Below are 21,832 nucleotides of genomic sequence, written 5' to 3'. Positions count from 1 at the left end.
GACTCTTGTACTTTATGCACTGGATTGTACTTTGTCTCTAATGTATACTTCCTGTATACTCAGGCAACACTTCTTTTTTAAATTTTAATATATTTTTCATTANAAAAATCCTTAATTAAAAAAAAAAAATGTGCTCAAACTTTACAGCAGGGAGGGTTGAAAGCACGACCCAATTCGTCTATTATTCCAAAAACATGTAAAAGAAGAAGTAGAAAAGTTTGACCAAGCAAAGAATAGACAGACTTAGAAGTAAAATAATTGATATTGAGGATAATGTAAAACTTTATTCCTACTAGCCTATTATCCACTTGTCTTTGGTTATGCAATTAGAAAATAGATTACTTAAATTGCACTGATGCAACAGTTAAACAGAGAACCCTTGCAATGAACAAATAAAACAATTACCACAAACCTTGATCACAACAGTGTGAGCAGGCAAATTTACACCCCATGCCAAAGTTGCTGTACAAACAAGTACCTAAAGCAGCAAATTATAAAAATGCGCAAATATGTCAGTAAAAATCCAAAAGTACTGAACTATAAGTGAAAATTGAATGAGCTTTACCTTCAAGAGTCCATCAGAGAAAAGCCGCTCAGTCAAACCTCTATCAGCACGTAGCATCCCGGCATGATGAACACCAATTCCATATTCGAAAAGTTCAACAAGATCTTTGTTTCTAGACTTAACTACTTCCCTCTGAAAAGCATAAAGGAAAATCTAAGAACAAAAAGAGAAAAAGGTCCTAAGAACAACCAAAGAAAACGAAGCATTAAGTTCCCTGCCTTGATTAAGTCAAACTGTGAATGTTTATCATTGCTAAAGAGATCAAGATCATCAAATTTTCGGCCAAGTTCAACCTGTTCAACATGCCATAAAAAAGATTAGTGTAAGCATAGAACACACTGATAAACTTCAAATAAGATTGCCCCATCATAGACACACATAATACCCATAAACATCAATTAGGAAAATAACATAATCCCACACAATCCTCAATCATAACAAAACATTAATGAAAATTCAAATTCAAATAAACATTAAATTTGGTGATTCAAATTCAAATGAGCACTAATATTATACATGTTTGTAAAATACAATGCCCTCTCTAATTTCTTCTTAATCCATAATAGTTTTCTCCTCTACATGTAAATTTTAGCATTGCGGTCCTCTTCCCTAAGCCGCAAAACTCTTGACTTCAATCTCCAACTTACCTCCTCAATCAACATGATTTATTGTAACTCACCTCCACTCAACTCCCATTTGGATTTTTCCTCCACAAATAAAGCTCTCATCTCCTCTTTCACATCCAATTCCTTAACCTCCCTTAGCAACTCTTTCTTCCAAACACCCACATCTCCAAATTTGTCTTTGTTCCATCAAATTTAGGACTTGCTTCACAGCTCTTAATTTTGACAAAGTACAAAACTTAGCCCTCGTTTGGGAGGAGGAAATGGAATGGAATGAAAATGAATGAAAAATAAAAATGTTATAATATTCTTCTCTTCCCTTGTTTGAGAGTTTAAGTGGGAGGGAATGGAATGGGTAAGAGGGAACACTCATTCCTCTCTATTCCCTTAAAATCTCAAATTTTCATTTCCCTGAAATTAGGAGGAATGGGAAATAATGGAATTAGATTTAATAAATTTTTTTACTAAAACTCCCAAAATACCCCTACATATTCAACCCTTTATTTTAAAATAGGAGTCTAATAGTAATATTATCATAAAATTTCCTCTATATTACTCCCAAACAATATTACTTACATTCCATTTATTTTCATTCCTTTATTTTAAAACATTCAATCAAGGTTACTTAATTTCATTCCATTCCATTCTTTTCCATTCATTTCCCTTGCTTAAATACATTCATTTTCATTCTCTTATGATCATTCTATTTCATTCCCTTATAAACTCCTAAACGAAGCTTTCAGAACCTCGGTAATGATGATTCTCCCACCACTGCTTCACCTTCTACACAAACACATCTGACCTCAGCCACATATTTTCGAACTTAAAAGTGAGACTTACCCCCCTTGAAACTCCCATTTTCAAGCAAGATAGGAAAATGGTCCAAAGTGTAGTAGGAAGCAAGCTTTGAGCTAAGGAGGTAAAATGTACTTCCCAATCTTATGAAACCAGAAATCAATCCAATCTCGATATGGAAGGAACTTCCTGATTGTTGGACCGCATGAATCGCCCACCCATCAATAAAAACCTTCGTCAAAACTAGCCCAGAAATGAAGTCTAAAAATTCCCACATAGCTAGAGAGGACCTGCTTCTGCCAGCCTTTCACTGGGAAATATAACTACATTAAAATCCCATCCTCATCAGCCTTCCACAATCCAATTAGCACTAAATTTGGTGATTCAAATCCAAATGGTCACTAATTTTGGTATCCTCATCACAAAAGCTTTCTTAATAACAAGCTAATGTAGTGATAACAACATTATTAATGGAAACCTGCATAAAAAGGAGTTCAAGGCAAAAATACATCCAAATTGATTACATTTAATTGGAAAGTAGAAGGGTATACCAATTTCTGAGCTGTTTTTGCTGTGTCCTTACGTGAATGAACAAACACCATTGCCTGATGACCTTGCCTTAATGAATCAACAATCTGGCACAAAAAGTATCATAAACTAATATATTGACATTTCAACAAATTACACTCACATTAGCCAAGATTGAAAGCACAAACCTTTTTATAGCAAATCTCATTCAGCAATTCATTGCGAGCTAAATAGTTCTGCTCACTAATTCCAACATATTGTTGAGCAAGAGGCACAGGACGATAACTAGAATCAAAGAAGAAGAGTCCTGCCTCTGGATTCACTCTCAGAAATTGTGCCACCTGGGTGTTCACAGAAGAGATAGAATCCATATTAAAAAGCGAAATGCAAATGAGGTTCAAATTTAGCCCCTACAGGCTAACGAGAAGGAAATTATAAGTAAGAATTATATGGCCAAAAAACCTCCAAATAATTTGGTAGGGTGGCTGAAAGCCCCACGATACGTATCATTGTTTGTGATGACTCCACCTGTAAGAGAAAAAAAAAATACAAGCAAGTACATAGAATTACAACCAATTATTTTACAACTACTAAATTTCCAAAGTATGATACAAAAACCAAATACTTTTGCAAAACTGACATATTGATCCACATGGCATCACCGAGACATTTAGTCATACACATCATCAGGTTGGGTGAAACTTGTCTGTCAATAAGAACAAGTAAAAATTGCAGATTTTTCCACTAAAATAGTTAATGATCCACCCAGTCACAAGTTACTGGAGATACAAATCTAAACTTTATAGGACTAACTGAATTCTTTTTCTTTTTCTTTTTCTTTTTCTTTTTCTTTTTCTTTTTTGTCTGTGCAATTGGAAAGAGTATTACAAAAAGAAAATGTAAATAATTGGAACAGTCAATTGATTCAATCTTATAAGATACGGCATTTAAGGCATTTTGCGGTGCCCTAATCTTCTACAACGCACCATTCCCAACAAGATCCAATACTCTCAATACAATTATCCAGTGTAAAACATGACAAAACAAAGGTTTTTTGGTACCAAAATCACTTTCTTCAGATTTTCACAAATGCACTTTCCACAAGAAGATCCAATAATCTATATGATGTTACTCAATGTTTATCTTATGCTGCCCCCAAACTCGAAAAATCTCTTCATGCCACACTCATTCTGAACTTTGTTATTGTTATTGTTGTTGTTGTATCAGTTTTGGTTTTGTTGTGCATTAGGATTGCTTTTGGATTGTCATGTGGTAGCCGAATGTTGAGTAACATGCTTATATAGACTACTAGGGTTTTTGAGCTCCCAAAAAAAATAAATAAATAAAATAACTACTAGGACTACAAAAATAACCTCAACTCTAGAAATTAAATATAATATTAATAACTTAATTAACCAATTAAGTCCTAAAATAAAATCCAATTGACCAATAAAAATAATCTATTGGTGTTGATGTGATGTTTGTGTAAATCAGCCGGGGAAACTGTAATTCATATACTTCTTCACTCCCCTATTGCTTATGAGTTGTAGGGCATGATTTTCGCATTGTTCAGAGTTATGTAGAGCCAGAAGGGGTGGAGGATCTCCTAAAAAGCTGGAACCGCAGGCTGCGTGGACCCAAAAGTCATGATTTGGAGCATCAATCGACGAATCCCCATTGTCTCATATGGTGCCTATGGTGTGAAAGAAACGCATGGACCTTTGAGGGACGAGAAATCAGTACATGATCTTAAGACTCAAATCTTTATTTCAGTGGATGAATGCTTCGTCTCTGTTTTCTATTGATAACATGTTTTGGATGCTTGATTCTTGTTCTTTTGGTGCTTAGCCTATTGTCCTCTTTGTACATATCCTGTGTACCAGTTTCTACTTTTTGATTTCTAATAAAAGTTTTATTACATATCAAAAAATAAATAAAAAATCTCTATTGATCCATCACACTCTCAACTCTATGCAATGTCCTTTAAATTATTCTTCCATTAATAGATGGTGGTCACATAAATTACAGTGTTCTACACCAACTGTCAACCTATCAAAACCTTTCTGGTACTCTCTACAGGTTCAGGACCAGATGTGTAAAAATTTTAATGGAAAAACTTGTGGCCCACCAAAAAAACAACAAAGGAAAGGAAAGAAGGATTAACGCTTGATCAAATTATAACATACATAAGTATCTGACTTCTCCAAGCTGGTAAAAGAGGCACAAGTAAAGGAGGGCATAAAATTTATATGATGTTAAAAAAAGTAATCTAAAGCTAAGGCCTGAGAGTGATAATGAACAATATATTACAGTGGAACAAATCCATTTAACTTCCATTGATGAAAGTGATTACTTACAACAATGAGAAGAAATGATGATCTACTAAATCTTTACCTGACGGAGGGTCCGAGCAACAAGTGCCTCTATTACAGGGCCTCTATCGTCATTCAAGAGATGCACTTCATCGATAATTAAGAGCTTCACCAGCATTGAAAGTGACATGTCACTACTCTTGCGCGTAATGACATCCCACTTTTCAGGTGTTGTCACTATCATCTGATTGACAAGCAATTAGTAAACCATTAGTTCCACCACGCATGTCTCCAAAGCACCCTTAAGCATGCCTTTAAAAGAAAAAACAAGCAACCTGAGTTTCTTCAAGTTCGTTCTTTGAAAGTTGCATGTCTCCAGTAAGTTCTCTCACAGTCATGTTCAGTGGAGATAAACGGTGACTAAATGTTGAAGTGACCTCTGCAGCTAATGCCTAGAAATACATGACCAGAAATAACCTATCAATCACGGTTACTGAGGCCCCTTCCCTCCCATCCCTCAAAAAAAAAAAATTTAGAAAAAGGGGAAGGAAAGAGAGAGGGGGGGGGGGGGGGGGGGGGGGGAAGAGTAATGTATGGGTTGGTTTTACCTTCATAGGAGCAACATAAACTATCTTAAACTCTTTTTTATGCAAGTAACCATCCTTGAAGTGCTGACCAATCTGAAATAAATCATAACACTCACTCATACATCTGAATTTCAGAAACTACAACAGACACTGCCAGTATCATTTCTATCATTTAAGTTTAAATTTGAGTTCAAAAATATTTCATGTATCACACCTAAGAAGAACTTTAAATATCATAATATCACCAATAAGTTAAAAATAATCTTAAACAGTCAAAAACTGAATTTTACTCATTTATATAGAGCATAAAATTTTACATATGCATATGTGACAAAAGGCATGCCTTTATATCAATTAAAAAAAAATAAGTGAAAATAAGAGGGATATCTATAAAAATATTGGATGTATTTACTCCTCAGCTCATACAAAATCATAGACCTCTTCCATATAACGGCACAATGTGCTCAAGGAATCACATATTATTATAAAACCAAAATTGTATTTTACTTCCACCTCAAAGTGTAAAGAATAACAAAATCTAAAACCCCAAAATAGTAGAGTAATCAAGGTACAGCTAACTGATTGCACACCTCATGTAGAATAGAAATCATAGCAATATTTGTTTTGCCAGCTCCTGTTGGAGCACAAACCTGCAAGTATACGAACACTTCAGAAATATTAAAAGCAGCGCTTTTACTAATAAGGTGTTCCTGTTACTAAAATTCGATGACTCACTAGTATATTCTCATTAGTGTAATAAACTGTTTGAAATATCCGGCTCTGGATGCGGTTCAGAGATTTGTAGCCACGAAAAGCAGCTTGTGCAAAGTCATCTAATTCCTTTATCTCAATCTGACAGCATACGATAGTTTTACACAAAATGAAGAGAAAAATCAACATGAACAAATGACAACTAGAAGTAATAATAGAGTAGCAATAGCAACCCAATTGGTTATTAAAACCAGCAAGATAGACTTATCCAGAAAGAGAACTCTAATTTGTCACAATCTCTATGCTGCAACGAAATATGGTCAAATGATCATTGCAAGGCAACAAAGCATTCTATCTTACATAAAGTTCTCCAAAAGAGAGTAGTTTCTACAAGCTTATGGATGAAAAGTAGTGTAAATTAATAAGTTTTTTTTTTTTTTTTTTGTTTTACACACACCTGCTGGATCTTGATCCCACAACCCCACCCTCCATCCCATTATTGTGGGCTCCATACCATTATTGTGGGAGGAGGAAGTGCTATTTGAGCTAGAGCTCATTGACTAGTGTAAATTAATCATTTATATCTTTAAGCCTTTGTCTTCAGTTAATGTCAAAGAGAAAAGAAAAGGGGAAGTTTCTATAAGGTAAACAAGTCAGGTCAGACAATATTTTAGTGCTGTCACAAATGGCAATAGTCAGTTTCTTATAATTTTTTGATAATTCAATTGTTACAACAAGTGGGGAGGGGGGTTTAAAACTTTTAAAGGAGACCAAACAATGCCATTGAGTGACAAGACTCTTGGCAGTTAATTTCTTATGATTTTTATTACGAAATGTAGAAATTGCACAGCAATTTTTGCTCTTGACTGCGCTTCTTAACAAAGTGTGCCAATCTTTAATTCTTTACTAAAGAATCTGCATATTCATAAAGTGATGCCATTTATATCCCATAAGGGGCTCTGTGTATTGTAGGGTCATGCTCTAAGAAGTTAAAATTCAGAGGTCCAGATCTGATGCATACAAAGGGATTCCTTCTTTTCACTGTATCCTCTGATAATGCCTCCCTCCCCCAACAATCATTTTACAACTCACAAGGAAGATTTTTTGAAGACAAGGCGAGAACTTTGGAACACATAAAATGTTTACTTTTTCGTACTTTGTTTCTTTGGGCTCGTATTTGGGGGTGTATGAATTGTACTGCTGTAGCTGATTTTTTAGTTTCTATTTCTTTTAGCTCTTGATCTTCTTGTATTTGTTTCATTGTTCAAAGTGTTCACCATCGTGAACATGATGTTCAATTTTTCAATAAAAGTCTTATTACCTATAAAAAAAAACTCACAAGGAAGATTTTATACTCATCCAGTACCAATGTCATATGATATGAGTAAGCTATAGTGTTATACAGAACAGGAAATGATTGACGTGTTTTATCATAATTATCCAAACACTTGGCCCATAATGACAAGTAAAATAATGATAAATCAAGTGCTTATCAATGCCACAAATCAATGAAAAAACTTTTCCCATATCAAATCACATTACATTAATTCAAATGCAGATTTGGTTGCAACTACTTCCAGTAGAAATATAGAATCTCAAAGTGTCAAAAAGACACAGCAAGAGAGAGAAAGAGAGAGAGCACCATGCAAACAGGCAAACAGGATTAAAAAGGTATTAAGTGAACATAATAGATTTTGGTTTTAGACAAATTCTTTAAAAATTATATGTATATACACACACATACAAACAACAAACACCTTAGTATTGTACAGTAAGAATAATAACAAGCATATCTCAACCAGATTTTTTCTTACTTACAGCAATTTGCCACACAACTTGCTCATTATCAAATCTTCCCATGTACCTTAAAATGTTCTATCTTTTTCTTTTCCCAGAATCTTGCTCTCTTATCAATTAGTGTCTCAAAGTCATCAATTTAAAGCACAAAGGACAAGAGATCACCCAATAAAAAGATATTGATGATTTACTATGATGAATATGAATGTATAACACAACAAAAGAGAGGTACCAGTTTCTCTCCAGGTTTCATTTCTGCAGTTGGCAATGGGGGGATGATGACCTCCTCATAGCCCTTATAATGCTTCCTGACAGTTCCTTGAGGAAGAGCAGTAACTGCTAGTGAGAGGGGTCCTGGGCCAGATCCAATCAGATCATCAAATGGACTTTTCCTTTCACTTGCTTGAAGTAAAGAAGAAAAATTTGCAGCAGACAAGTCACTCTCAACCCCATATTCTGTTCCTCGTCTATGCCTTTTTTCCTCCTTGCGCCGAAGTTTATCAATTTGCCTTTCAGACTCTGTTTGAACCGTAACCTAAAACAGAAGTGGAAGCAAAGAATTGATGACAAATCTAACCTTTCAATGAATTATAGATCAATAAGAACATCTTTTTCTCTTCACACAGAGATTTGATAGATTTCTTTCATTCAAAATTGAGATGGTACCTGAGTGCCATAACTCGGCATTCTTGATTGTGTATTCGAAGTCGTTTTTTCAGATTTCAGTACAAGCTTACCATGATGGATAGCATCAACAAGTTCCTTCCGATGCTGGAAAAAGAAAGAATATTTAAACCACCATCAGGAAAATTCCAGATTAAATTTCAACATTATGCCATCCATTGTTCAAGACTATTGCAATATGAATTTCTTTTGATGGGGGGACAGATGTTGCAAGATAAATTCATGAATCAATAAGAACAGTTCATATTCTTACCAATACAAGTTCTTGAACAGTCTCGAATGCACCATCCCCAACAAGATCCAACAAATCACCAGCAATCTTCACAAAAATTCAAGATAAAGATATTTTAAATCGTCAAAAACCTATTTTCTTCACATGCATGATCAAAAACTACACTCGTAAAGCCAAAATAAGAATAATTATTGATACCGCCTCCCCAGGTTTTTCTGAATCAAGCACCCGGCAAATGGCCATCGCCAGTTCGTCGCGTGAAAGCAGGGAAGTACTTCCCCCAACTATCCGGTCACATGCATCTCTTAACCAACTCAAATTATAGTTTCCCCCATCAGAAGCAGAAGGGTAATGTGGAGAGCTGTCATGTTCATACCAGCCTTCATGAAACAAAGAAGGTACAGTCCTTTCCTCACCCAATAATTCCCCATCCTCCAAAGAAACATCTACCAGAAACCGAGCAGGTGCTTGAAAAACGAGGTCAGCTCCAAATTCTATATCATCACCACTCCCATTTACATGCCACTCTGAAACAAGTGGAGGCCCATGGTCACTAGGCTGCAATCTAAAAAGATTTTGAGCTAGAGAGGCAACTCTCCGCAGGTTAGCATCAGAAACCATGTGACCAAGAAGTTTTTGCAAGTCCAACCTGCATTTCAGAATCACTAACTGTAATCACTACTAGCTCAAGTTACACACTCAATCTACATTTAAGATAAACCAAATGAAGGGGACTATTCATGCACCATGGTGTATTTCATTTGGAAAGTAATATCCGTTTTTATGAATTTTTACTTCTGGGCTGCAATTTATGCTTAATGTGTCACCATTTTTATCTCAAATTATGCAAATTCTTCACCAATATAGTTCACGACAATCATAGTTAAACCAACTCTGTTTTAAGTGTTATTCGTAAATTACACAATTTGAACCAACAACCTCACCCTTCACCTTGCTCTTATAAATAGAGGAGGTGTCATTTGAGCTAGAGCTCATTGGTGAAAATCATAATTAAACCAACATGCCGCTTACCACATACTATATAGCAAATGACACTTCATAATGTGATTTTATTTTCAATTTGAACAGAAAGAACATAAAAATAGAAAATAAAAAAGGACATCTAACTCTTACTTCTTCTCAGCAATATTTCTATCAACATTGTCCTCCTCCACTGGACCAAAAAGACGATAAGCAGTGAGTGCCACCTCACGAAATGCTTCAGAGGGCACTTCTCCATCAATCAACTCCACTACCGCCACAATGAACTGTTTATATGCTTGTCGAACTTCAGAAGAAGCTGCTCCACATATTTGCATTAACAGAGGAACATCATAACAAATTCAATGAGAACTAAATAAATACATCTACACAAAGATACATACATATACACATGTATATATTGAGTAATATATAAGCATTTAGAAAAATACCTTCTTCCCATTGATATACAATTTTCCGTGCAAGTTCAGATTCATCAATTGTGCTCGCAGAACTAATCATACAGTACAAAATTCAAATAATTATTTTTCATAATATCAAGCATAAAACAATAAGAACTAAAGAAATGCTTGAAATGAACGTAGCAATCAATGTCATAGACCCTATAAAGCGTTACCTCTCCGTTTGGTTGCCAAGAAAGCAAAAGAAAATCAAGATTACATAACATTTTAAATCCTGTGCCTTAAATTTGGTAAAATTTTCCAAACTGTACTAAACTCACTTGAAAAGATTTGAAAATATAATTTTATCTTGTTCTTATTCTTGTTCTTTATTAATTATTTAAACAATATAGGATTCAGAATTCTGGTTTCCCATACTTTCCTATGATTTTCTTGGCAACCAAACAGAGAATAGACGAAGAATGAAAATGAATTGAGAGGAATGGTTACTTTCGAGGCTTGTTGAGGTTCTCGAGGATGAGTTTCCGATGGAGATAGGCCTGGTCGACATCGAAGGGGTTTCTCAGAGAGTTAGTCAAGCGAGGAAGTTGGACCAACATTCTTGCCGATTTTGCGTGTGGAGCTTTAAACTTTTCTGAAACTCTAGAAAGCGTTTCTTCTCGGAGAAGATCTTTGTGCGAAGGTTTTTTCTGAAATTCTTGAAACGTTTCTTTCTTGGTGCAATTTTTTTCGCCGGAGCGAGAGGTTGAAGAAGAAGTTGAAGGTGTGTTCCGTATTTATATGTGTGAGGCATGGCAAAACGGCAAAACGCAAAGACGGCATGCCGTTTTCAGTCAGACGACACCCCAAATGCCCAAACTTCAATTTGATTTTAAATCTCCATAATTATTAGCAAATATCTCCAATATTTCTTTTTAATTTCAAATTTATCACATTTTTTTTTTTTTTTTTTTTTTGTTTTACACACACCTGCTGGATCTTGATCCCACAACCCCACCCTCCATCCCATTATTGTGGGCTCCATACCATTATTGTGGGAGGAGGAAGTGCTATTTGAGCTAGAGCTCATTGACTAGTGTAAATTAATCATTTATATCTTTAAGCCTTTGTCTTCAGTTAATGTCAAAGAGAAAAGAAAAGGGGAAGTTTCTATAAGGTAAACAAGTCAGGTCAGACAATATTTTAGTGCTGTCACAAATGGCAATAGTCAGTTTCTTATAATTTTTTGATAATTCAATTGTTACAACAAGTGGGGAGGGGGGTTTAAAACTTTTAAAGGAGACCAAACAATGCCATTGAGTGACAAGACTCTTGGCAGTTAATTTCTTATGATTTTTATTACGAAATGTAGAAATTGCACAGCAATTTTTGCTCTTGACTGCGCTTCTTAACAAAGTGTGCCAATCTTTAATTCTTTACTAAAGAATCTGCATATTCATAAAGTGATGCCATTTATATCCCATAAGGGGCTCTGTGTATTGTAGGGTCATGCTCTAAGAAGTTAAAATTCAGAGGTCCAGATCTGATGCATACAAAGGGATTCCTTCTTTTCACTGTATCCTCTGATAATGCCTCCCTCCCCCAACAATCATTTTACAACTCACAAGGAAGATTTTTTGAAGACAAGGCGAGAACTTTGGAACACATAAAATGTTTACTTTTTCGTACTTTGTTTCTTTGGGCTCGTATTTGGGGGTGTATGAATTGTACTGCTGTAGCTGATTTTTTAGTTTCTATTTCTTTTAGCTCTTGATCTTCTTGTATTTGTTTCATTGTTCAAAGTGTTCACCATCGTGAACATGATGTTCAATTTTTCAATAAAAGTCTTATTACCTATAAAAAAAAACTCACAAGGAAGATTTTATACTCATCCAGTACCAATGTCATATGATATGAGTAAGCTATAGTGTTATACAGAACAGGAAATGATTGACGTGTTTTATCATAATTATCCAAACACTTGGCCCATAATGACAAGTAAAATAATGATAAATCAAGTGCTTATCAATGCCACAAATCAATGAAAAAACTTTTCCCATATCAAATCACATTACATTAATTCAAATGCAGATTTGGTTGCAACTACTTCCAGTAGAAATATAGAATCTCAAAGTGTCAAAAAGACACAGCAAGAGAGAGAAAGAGAGAGAGCACCATGCAAACAGGCAAACAGGATTAAAAAGGTATTAAGTGAACATAATAGATTTTGGTTTTAGACAAATTCTTTAAAAATTATATGTATATACACACACATACAAACAACAAACACCTTAGTATTGTACAGTAAGAATAATAACAAGCATATCTCAACCAGATTTTTTCTTACTTACAGCAATTTGCCACACAACTTGCTCATTATCAAATCTTCCCATGTACCTTAAAATGTTCTATCTTTTTCTTTTCCCAGAATCTTGCTCTCTTATCAATTAGTGTCTCAAAGTCATCAATTTAAAGCACAAAGGACAAGAGATCACCCAATAAAAAGATATTGATGATTTACTATGATGAATATGAATGTATAACACAACAAAAGAGAGGTACCAGTTTCTCTCCAGGTTTCATTTCTGCAGTTGGCAATGGGGGGATGATGACCTCCTCATAGCCCTTATAATGCTTCCTGACAGTTCCTTGAGGAAGAGCAGTAACTGCTAGTGAGAGGGGTCCTGGGCCAGATCCAATCAGATCATCAAATGGACTTTTCCTTTCACTTGCTTGAAGTAAAGAAGAAAAATTTGCAGCAGACAAGTCACTCTCAACCCCATATTCTGTTCCTCGTCTATGCCTTTTTTCCTCCTTGCGCCGAAGTTTATCAATTTGCCTTTCAGACTCTGTTTGAACCGTAACCTAAAACAGAAGTGGAAGCAAAGAATTGATGACAAATCTAACCTTTCAATGAATTATAGATCAATAAGAACATCTTTTTCTCTTCACACAGAGATTTGATAGATTTCTTTCATTCAAAATTGAGATGGTACCTGAGTGCCATAACTCGGCATTCTTGATTGTGTATTCGAAGTCGTTTTTTCAGATTTCAGTACAAGCTTACCATGATGGATAGCATCAACAAGTTCCTTCCGATGCTGGAAAAAGAAAGAATATTTAAACCACCATCAGGAAAATTCCAGATTAAATTTCAACATTATGCCATCCATTGTTCAAGACTATTGCAATATGAATTTCTTTTGATGGGGGGACAGATGTTGCAAGATAAATTCATGAATCAATAAGAACAGTTCATATTCTTACCAATACAAGTTCTTGAACAGTCTCGAATGCACCATCCCCAACAAGATCCAACAAATCACCAGCAATCTTCACAAAAATTCAAGATAAAGATATTTTAAATCGTCAAAAACCTATTTTCTTCACATGCATGATCAAAAACTACACTCGTAAAGCCAAAATAAGAATAATTATTGATACCGCCTCGCCAGGTTTTTCTGAATCAAGCACCCGGCAAATGGCCATCGCCAGTTCGTCGCGTGAAAGCAGGGAAGTACTTCCCCCAACTATCCGGTCACATGCATCTCTTAACCAACTCAAATTATAGTTTCCCCCATCAGAAGCAGAAGGGTAATGTGGAGAGCTGTCATGTTCATACCAGCCTTCATGAAACAAAGAAGGTACAGTCCTTTCCTCACCCAATAATTCCCCATCCTCCAAAGAAACATCTACCAGAAACCGAGCAGGTGCTTGAAAAACGAGGTCAGCTCCAAATTCTATATCATCACCACTCCCATTTACATGCCACTCTGAAACAAGTGGAGGCCCATGGTCACTAGGCTGCAATCTAAAAAGATTTTGAGCTAGAGAGGCAACTCTCCGCAGGTTAGCATCAGAAACCATGTGACCAAGAAGTTTTTGCAAGTCCAACCTGCATTTCAGAATCACTAACTGTAATCACTACTAGCTCAAGTTACACACTCAATCTACATTTAAGATAAACCAAATGAAGGGGACTATTCATGCACCATGGTGTATTTCATTTGGAAAGTAATATCCGTTTTTATGAATTTTTACTTCTGGGCTGCAATTTATGCTTAATGTGTCACCATTTTTATCTCAAATTATGCAAATTCTTCACCAATATAGTTCACGACAATCATAGTTAAACCAACTCTGTTTTAAGTGTTATTCGTAAATTACACAATTTGAACCAACAACCTCACCCTTCACCTTGCTCTTATAAATAGAGGAGGTGTCATTTGAGCTAGAGCTCATTGGTGAAAATCATAATTAAACCAACATGCCGCTTACCACATACTATATAGCAAATGACACTTCATAATGTGATTTTATTTTCAATTTGAACAGAAAGAACATAAAAATAGAAAATAAAAAAGGACATCTAACTCTTACTTCTTCTCAGCAATATTTCTATCAACATTGTCCTCCTCCACTGGACCAAAAAGACGATAAGCAGTGAGTGCCACCTCACGAAATGCTTCAGAGGGCACTTCTCCATCAATCAACTCCACTACCGCCACAATGAACTGTTTATATGCTTGTCGAACTTCAGAAGAAGCTGCTCCACATATTTGCATTAACAGAGGAACATCATAACAAATTCAATGAGAACTAAATAAATACATCTACACAAAGATACATACATATACACATGTATATATTGAGTAATATATAAGCATTTAGAAAAATACCTTCTTCCCATTGATATACAATTTTCCGTGCAAGTTCAGATTCATCAATTGTGCTCGCAGAACTAATCATACAGTACAAAATTCAAATAATTATTTTTCATAATATCAAGCATAAAACAATAAGAACTAAAGAAATGCTTGAAATGAACGTAGCAATCAATGTCATAGACCCTATAAAGCGTTACCTCTCCGTTTGGTTGCCAAGAAAGCAAAAGAAAATCAAGATTACATAACATTTTAAATCCTGTGCCTTAAATTTGGTAAAATTTTCCAAACTGTACTAAACTCACTTGAAAAGATTTGAAAATATAATTTTATCTTGTTCTTATTCTTGTTCTTTATTAATTATTTAAACAATATAGGATTCAGAATTCTGGTTTCCCATACTTTCCTATGATTTTCTTGGCAACCAAACAGAGAATAGACGAAGAATGAAAATGAATTGAGAGGAATGGTTACTTTCGAGGCTTGTTGAGGTTCTCGAGGATGAGTTTCCGATGGAGATAGGCCTGGTCGACATCGAAGGGGTTTCTCAGAGAGTTAGTCAAGCGAGGAAGTTGGACCAACATTCTTGCCGATTTTGCGTGTGGAGCTTTAAACTTTTCTGAAACTCTAGAAAGCGTTTCTTCTCGGAGAAGATCTTTGTGCGAAGGTTTTTTCTGAAATTCTTGAAACGTTTCTTTCTTGGTGCAATTTTTTTCGCCGGAGCGAGAGGTTGAAGAAGAAGTTGAAGGTGTGTTCCGTATTTATATGTGTGAGGCATGGCAAAATGGCAAAACGCAAAGACGGCATGCCGTTTTCAGTCAGACGACACCCCAAATGCCCAAACTTCAATTTGATTTTAAATCTCCATAATTATTAGCAAATATCTCCAATATTTCTTTTTAATTTCAAATTTATCACATTATATTTTTAGAATATGCATTTTAATTCTTTTTTTTGGTAAATTTTTTTAATTCAATTCGTAGTTTACATTATGCACCTAAATTTTGGGAAGTCTTTGCACTTAGGTGCGCATTTATCAATATGTGTCTGTGAGAGAGATAATTTGATAGTTAAGGGAAGATAAATTTGAATTTTGAATGTGTCTATTAAACACAACAGAAGTATTAGTTAAATTACAGAACTCTTGGCGTACTTCTATTAATATTATTAGTACCGGAATTATAAATTGTAGTGGTACTATTGATGTTAGGTTGAGTTTTATAACATATAAAATATTGGTTCAACCAGAACATTTAGAGATACTGAAGTAGTTTTTTCTTGTAATTTTTATGATATTGATTATGTCAAGTTTCTCATTACATTTCTATTATGTATATAATTTTGAAAATCGCTATTGGATACTACATATACAATATCAATTCATAATTACTGTCCATAAAATTTTACTAAATATAATATGAAATAAAATAATAAATTCATCTAATAATATCTTCTAAATTGAATGGGGATGGGTGCATGAGATCGTTCAGCTCAATTACAATTTGTTACGTTCAAGATTTTGGCATACAAAATATCTGAATAAAAATAGTATAAAAAAATATGTTCATTAGTTCAGGGAAAAAATAACAACAAAAATCTAATTTGTTTGGAAAGTTAACAAAAGCAAAGTTCAATTTTGAATCTAGTTAATTTTTTTCTAAGCATTGGTTTATGTGTGTGTGTGTGTGTGCGCGCGCGTGTGAGATTAGGTTTTTTATGGTTTACTTATAGTGAATTCCTCGTTTTTTACATTGAATTAATTCACTTGGTACAAAAATTAAAAAAACTAACATTAGATGAGACACCTGACGCAAAATTATACTCTAATTGAATTCCAATTTTTATACTGAATTAATTAACTTGGCACCAAAATTTAAAAATTTAGATTAGATGAAACATGTGACACAAAGTTAAACTCTAATTGAATTACAATTTGAAATCTAATTGAATTTTCTCTCAACTTTACACACACTCATATATATATATATATATATATATAAGATTCTACAATTGAAGTCCAATTTTGCGTTATGTGTCATAAATAATTTATTTTTAGAGAGAATTTTATTTCTTAATTTTGGAGTCAAATGTGAAACCACATCATAAATATCCATCCAAGTGAGTTACTGCGTATAAAAACCAAAGAGTCTATAATTAATGAATAGAAGAAAAAAAATTAAAAATGGACAATTTACATTTTCTTCCTAATAATATTCTTACAAGACTTTTTAAAGAGTTAAAAAAAATATATAATAACGATTATCAATAATATTTAAATTATATATGTAAGAATTATACTATGCATATTTTAATGTATATCTTTTGAGTATATTCATGCATATGCATGGGATTACAAGGTAGTTGATTAACTCACTTGACACAAAAATTAAAAAACTTACATTAGATAAGACACATGGCACAAAATTAAATTCTAATTTTTACACTGGTTAACTAACATGGTACAAAAATTTAAAAATTTATATTAGATAGGACTCGTGACACAAAATCTATATAAATATATATATATATATAAGTTGAAGTGTAGTATTTATTGTTATTACACTCTAGTTAAGTAACATCATCGACTATGTCACATTTTGTTCCTTCATTTTTTAAACAATATTAATATATAAAAAAAATTAGTACAACTTTACACATTCTCTAACTCATTAAATCCAACTCACTATGAACAACCTTACACATTATTTTTTTTTAACTTATTAAATCCAACTCACCATTAATTTAGCCTTCTTTCAACTCTCAACTCTTCATTTTTCACTTCAAAACCGTTTCGCTCTTTTGAAGTTTAAACCCTTCAATTGTCACTCTTGTGATTAACTATGTTATTTTTAACACTATAAATTTCTAGTTGTTCCCTCTACCTCCTCAAAAGTTGCAAAAGTAGCATTAGATTTGGAAAGTCCCTTTGAGGTGTGTTATTTCCCTTTTTATTTTTTCTTTTCCCCCAACTTCGGTTTTTTCATTGGGTTTCTAAGGTTTGTGGATGATATGCTTTTTTTGTGGGTTGCTGACAATGTGACTACTTTGGGGCTATGGGTGGCTAAGGTTGATTTGTCGATTATGAGAAGGGTTTTCAAGAATTAGAAATCACCACAACAACTTTTTACTTCATATTCATGATGTACAATTTTTATTTTATATTTGTCTTTTTCCAGTTCAATTTGTTTATCTTTGACATTTTAGTTTTCTTACATTTAACATTAGTTTAACCGTATGTAAAAAAATAAAATAAAAAATAAAAACCAAAGTTTAATGTATTTAACTCTGATAGTTTTAAAACGACAATAGAGTATATAGTGTAATTATACTCCAATTACTGCTTTCGTATTTGTTGACTCAATGCTACTTTTTTGTTGTGAGACCTGTCTCAATTTCTGTTTGGCTTCGACAAATATTATGTTTAGCACACATTTTCTTATTGTAGAGTCAGGATTTGTGACCCAAGCCCAAAACAATAAATTTGTAGAGAGTGGGTGAAAGAGCTGGGTTAATTGTGGATTTAGCAATGGTTAATTATGATGTCCAGGAATGAACCAACGTAAAAACACACGTAAAAGCTAAACAAATTGACGTCCGAAGAGGTATATTATTGATTGAACAGTGATTACAGTTCTTAGAACTACAGTAAAATCTTTCTCCACCTCCTATTATCTTTTTTCCGATCCTCCTTTTTCAAAGACTTCTCCCATTTATATAGTCTTTTTATCAACCATCTTCATCGTATACTTGTTCTTCATCAAAGCATTCATTTTAGTACATATCACATCAAATATCTTCTTTAGTTCTCCAGGAGTGTTGGTAGTTGAAATTGCACTGTTTAGGGGTCTTCTCCACATAAATGCGGCCAAAAAAGTTGCTGCAGTGCATTAAACACGGTGGTAGCAGCTTTTTCCTTCAGATATTTCTTTGTTCTTATCATCTCCAGACATGCCCAGAGTTTATCCTTATCATTGGAGTTGCTAGGAAGATCACTTGAACCTCTCAGGTACTTGTTTGATCGAGACTCTCTATATCCGAGGAGAATACGCTCTTCGGCCTGCTAATAATCTCTTCGGACTATACCCCTCAACCATTTCCAGGTATATCTCTCCCATGTGGAATCCTTCCCAATCATTTTCTTCTCTTCGGACATACCTTATCCCAAAAATGAGGCCCCAGGCCCAATACACAATGTTGGGTTTTTACCCCCACACTTATTATGTGTAGCACATAATAATTTGATCTTGCAATCCAATAGACAACAAAAAATTTACCTCAAAAGTTTGGTCACCACGAAATAGAAAATCTCAAAACATGATTGCAAGTTTAATTTTTATCTGATTTTGATAATACTAAATGTGGAATTTGGTTATTACAGGGTTTAGGATCTTTAACCTAGATAGATGACAGTTTGACAATGAAGGTTTCTTAAGTGACCAGAGACACTTCTAAGGAACTTTAAGAAAAAAAATAAAATATTTTCAAAACTTCCATTATTATATATAGTATAGATATATATAGACATTATTTTTGGTTTTTGATTCTTTATTGATTTCATGATTTAATTATTAAAAAAAACTCAAAATAATAGAACAGAAATGGATAATTCTTTTAAAAATAGTTTAGTTTTTAAGGAGAACAAACTATTTTCAATAATTTTTAGAGAATAAATTGTACATTATACCATATTACAAAATAATTATATATTTCCACGCATTGAGAAAGCAGAGAAGAAAACATGCTTCGCACAAGTTTTTTTGCTTCTTGCGCCCTTACTAGTAAAACTACCTTTCTTTGATCCACCTTCCCTGGCAAGGAAGAGAACAAAAATAGACCGCGGATGGTCGCATGAGTCTGCAACTAGTCTATATCTATATATATAATAATAGGTGAAGTTGAGAGAAATTCAAATTAGAATTTCAAATTAGAGTTCCAATTTTGCGTCATGTGTCCTCAATTATTTATTTTTAAAAAGTTTTATTTTTTAATTTTAGAATCAAATGTGGGATCATATCATAAATATTCGTCAAAGTGAGTTATTAAGTACAAATGTGTTCCATCACATTGTTTTCCTGTCTTGCAAGCTGATTTAGCTGGAATTACTTAATAAAGTTTCAACGTCTTCCTTCTAAAAAAAAAGTACAGAACCCAAAATGTCTAGAATAAATGAATAGTTAAAAAAAAAAATGCTTCACAATTTTTTTTTTTTTTAAATGGACAATATACATTTTGTACCTAATAATATCCTTACAATTTTTTTTAAAGAGTCAACAAAATATAAAAATGATTATCAATAGTATTTAAATTATATATATAGGAATTATATTATATTTTTTATTGTATATCTTTAAGTGTATTCATACATATGCATGAGATTACAAGCTAGTCTATATATATAATAATAGGTAAAGTTGGGAGAAAATCTAATTAGATTTCAAATTTGAATTTAACTAGAGTCTAATTTTGAGGCACATGTCTCATCTAATATAAATTTTTAAATTTTTGTGCAAAGTGAGTTAATTCAATGTGAAAATTAGATTTTCATTAGAGTTTAATTTTACGACATGTGTCCCATCTAATCTAATTTTTTTTTTAATTTTTGTGTCAAATTAGTTAATTTAGTATAAAAAACGAGGAATCTAATATAAGTAAACCATAAAAAACAAAATTTTTGAATGATTTTATATTTATGAGCCTTTCTTTTTTATAAAACTAAAAACAATTTAAGTTTATAAGTCATTTATATATATATATATATATAGAAAGTTGGGTTCAAGTTACACCTTGTGTAACTTTAAACAATATTACACTATTCAATATTTTTTAATTGGATGCGAATATTAATAAATCCACCTTTAAATTACATTATCTTTGTATATTTTTCATGCTTGCAAAATTTCAAGGTAATAAAAAATTAATTGCCCTGTCATCAATTAATTGTTAAAATTCAAGTTTTTTTTTTAGTTTAAAATAATACATAAAAGATGAATTTATGGATCAAATGGTAAATAACATCTGATTGATATGAAAATTGGCATGCATATAAAGAACATATTGAACATGTAATTCAACGGTTGGATTTTTAAAGTATCAATTCAATAGCAAGTTATTGGGTGGTGTAATATTACTTAGAGTTACACTAGGTGTAACTTAGACCTAACCCATATATATATATATATATATCCCATCTAATCGAATTTTTTTAATTTTTGCACCATATGTCATAAATTATTTATTTTTAGAGAAATTTTTATTTCTTAATTTTTGAGTCAAATGTGGGACCACGTCATAAATATTCATCAAGTGAGTTTTTTTTTTTTTTTTTGAGAAGCAATCAAGTGAGTTATTGTGTACAAAAAGCAAAGAATCTATAATTAATGAATAGATTTTTTTTTTTTAAATGGACAATTTACATTTTCTACCTAATAATATTCTTACAAGACTTTTTAAAAAGTAAAAAAAAGAATGAATGAATGACTATCAATAATATTTTAATTATATAAGTAAGAATTATACTATTATAGGGTCTCGATTTGCAGCTTAAGCCTAAAAGATATGGGATATAGGCCCAATGAGCCAAGTACAATAAATTTGTAGAGAATAGGTGAAAGAACTAGGCCTTTTATGAATTTGACAACGGCTAATATGGATCCAAAAGATTAACAAGCGAGTAAAATAAGTAAAACTGAATAAAATTATCGTCCGAGAAGGCAGATTATGATATCAATCAATAGAACTAAATGCTCAACTCCTTCTTTCTCTCTTTTTTCCTCCTTTTTTTCTTCCCCCCCTCCTCTGATGGGGTATCCCTCACAATATATAGTACTTCCTTCTAGTTATCTTGATCATACACTTGTTAATCATCTAAACCTTCACTTGAGTGTCTGTCCCATCAAACACATTTTCTGGCTTTCTGTGAGGTGTGGTAGCTAAGACTGCACTGTTCAGGGGT

The 21,832-nt window shown here is 33.2% G+C and overlaps 2 protein-coding genes across 2 annotated transcripts in view; both read right to left on the bottom strand.

The window, feature by feature from the left end:
• The window catches only part of LOC112039464 (DExH-box ATP-dependent RNA helicase DExH14), a 35,605-nt gene extending 24,607 nt beyond the window's left edge, over nucleotides 1-10,998 (bottom strand). The window contains exons 1-18 of the mRNA XM_065771498.1: nucleotides 10,727-10,998; nucleotides 10,268-10,329; nucleotides 9,969-10,134; nucleotides 9,033-9,483; nucleotides 8,856-8,921; nucleotides 8,585-8,689; nucleotides 8,151-8,453; nucleotides 6,146-6,262; nucleotides 6,001-6,060; nucleotides 5,432-5,503; nucleotides 5,159-5,275; nucleotides 4,906-5,067; nucleotides 2,974-3,039; nucleotides 2,700-2,852; nucleotides 2,535-2,618; nucleotides 784-858; nucleotides 566-697; nucleotides 413-478 (exon numbers count right to left, since the gene is read on the bottom strand). Of these exons, the coding sequence (XP_065627570.1) occupies nucleotides 413-478; nucleotides 566-697; nucleotides 784-858; nucleotides 2,535-2,618; nucleotides 2,700-2,852; nucleotides 2,974-3,039; nucleotides 4,906-5,067; nucleotides 5,159-5,275; nucleotides 5,432-5,503; nucleotides 6,001-6,060; nucleotides 6,146-6,262; nucleotides 8,151-8,453; nucleotides 8,585-8,689; nucleotides 8,856-8,921; nucleotides 9,033-9,483; nucleotides 9,969-10,134; nucleotides 10,268-10,329; nucleotides 10,727-10,836 (2,367 nt within the window). The 5' untranslated portion in view covers nucleotides 10,837-10,998. The remainder of the gene's footprint in view (nucleotides 1-412; nucleotides 479-565; nucleotides 698-783; nucleotides 859-2,534; nucleotides 2,619-2,699; nucleotides 2,853-2,973; nucleotides 3,040-4,905; nucleotides 5,068-5,158; nucleotides 5,276-5,431; nucleotides 5,504-6,000; nucleotides 6,061-6,145; nucleotides 6,263-8,150; nucleotides 8,454-8,584; nucleotides 8,690-8,855; nucleotides 8,922-9,032; nucleotides 9,484-9,968; nucleotides 10,135-10,267; nucleotides 10,330-10,726) is intronic.
• A 1,622-nt stretch (nucleotides 10,999-12,620) lies between these two features.
• Nucleotides 12,621-15,631, bottom strand: LOC136066750 (DExH-box ATP-dependent RNA helicase DExH14-like). Its single transcript, XM_065771521.1, has 7 exons — nucleotides 15,355-15,631; nucleotides 14,896-14,957; nucleotides 14,597-14,762; nucleotides 13,661-14,111; nucleotides 13,484-13,549; nucleotides 13,213-13,317; nucleotides 12,621-13,081 (listed from the first exon to the last, which is right to left on the bottom strand). Exons 1-7 carry the CDS (start codon nucleotides 15,462-15,464, stop codon nucleotides 12,737-12,739), a joined length of 1,305 nt encoding a protein of 434 aa, XP_065627593.1. The 5' UTR covers nucleotides 15,465-15,631; the 3' UTR covers nucleotides 12,621-12,736.
• Nucleotides 15,632-21,832: the final 6,201 nt, after the last annotated feature.

The sequence above is a fragment of the Quercus suber genome, unplaced genomic scaffold (genome assembly GCF_002906115.3).
Source record: "Quercus suber isolate HL8 unplaced genomic scaffold, Cork oak 2.0 scaffold_45, whole genome shotgun sequence".
Lineage (NCBI taxonomy): Eukaryota > Viridiplantae > Streptophyta > Magnoliopsida > Fagales > Fagaceae > Quercus > Quercus suber.
This window is presented reverse-complemented; position numbering and strand designations above follow the sequence as displayed.

What these genes read in the sequence shown, in the direction of transcription:
- LOC136066750 (XM_065771521.1), bottom strand. Translation starts at nt 15,464, where the DNA reads ATGTTGGTCCAACTTCCTCGCTTGACTAACTCTCTGAGAAACCCCTTC. An exon ending in AGAAATATTGCTGAGAAGAA is followed by an intron (nt 14,112 to 14,596) that starts GTAAGAGTTAGA and finishes TCTGAAATGCAG; the next exon opens with GTTGGACTTGCAAAAACTTC. An exon ending in CTGTTCAAGAACTTGTATTG is followed by an intron (nt 13,318 to 13,483) that starts GTAAGAATATGA and finishes TTCTTTTTCCAG; the next exon opens with CATCGGAAGGAACTTGTTGA.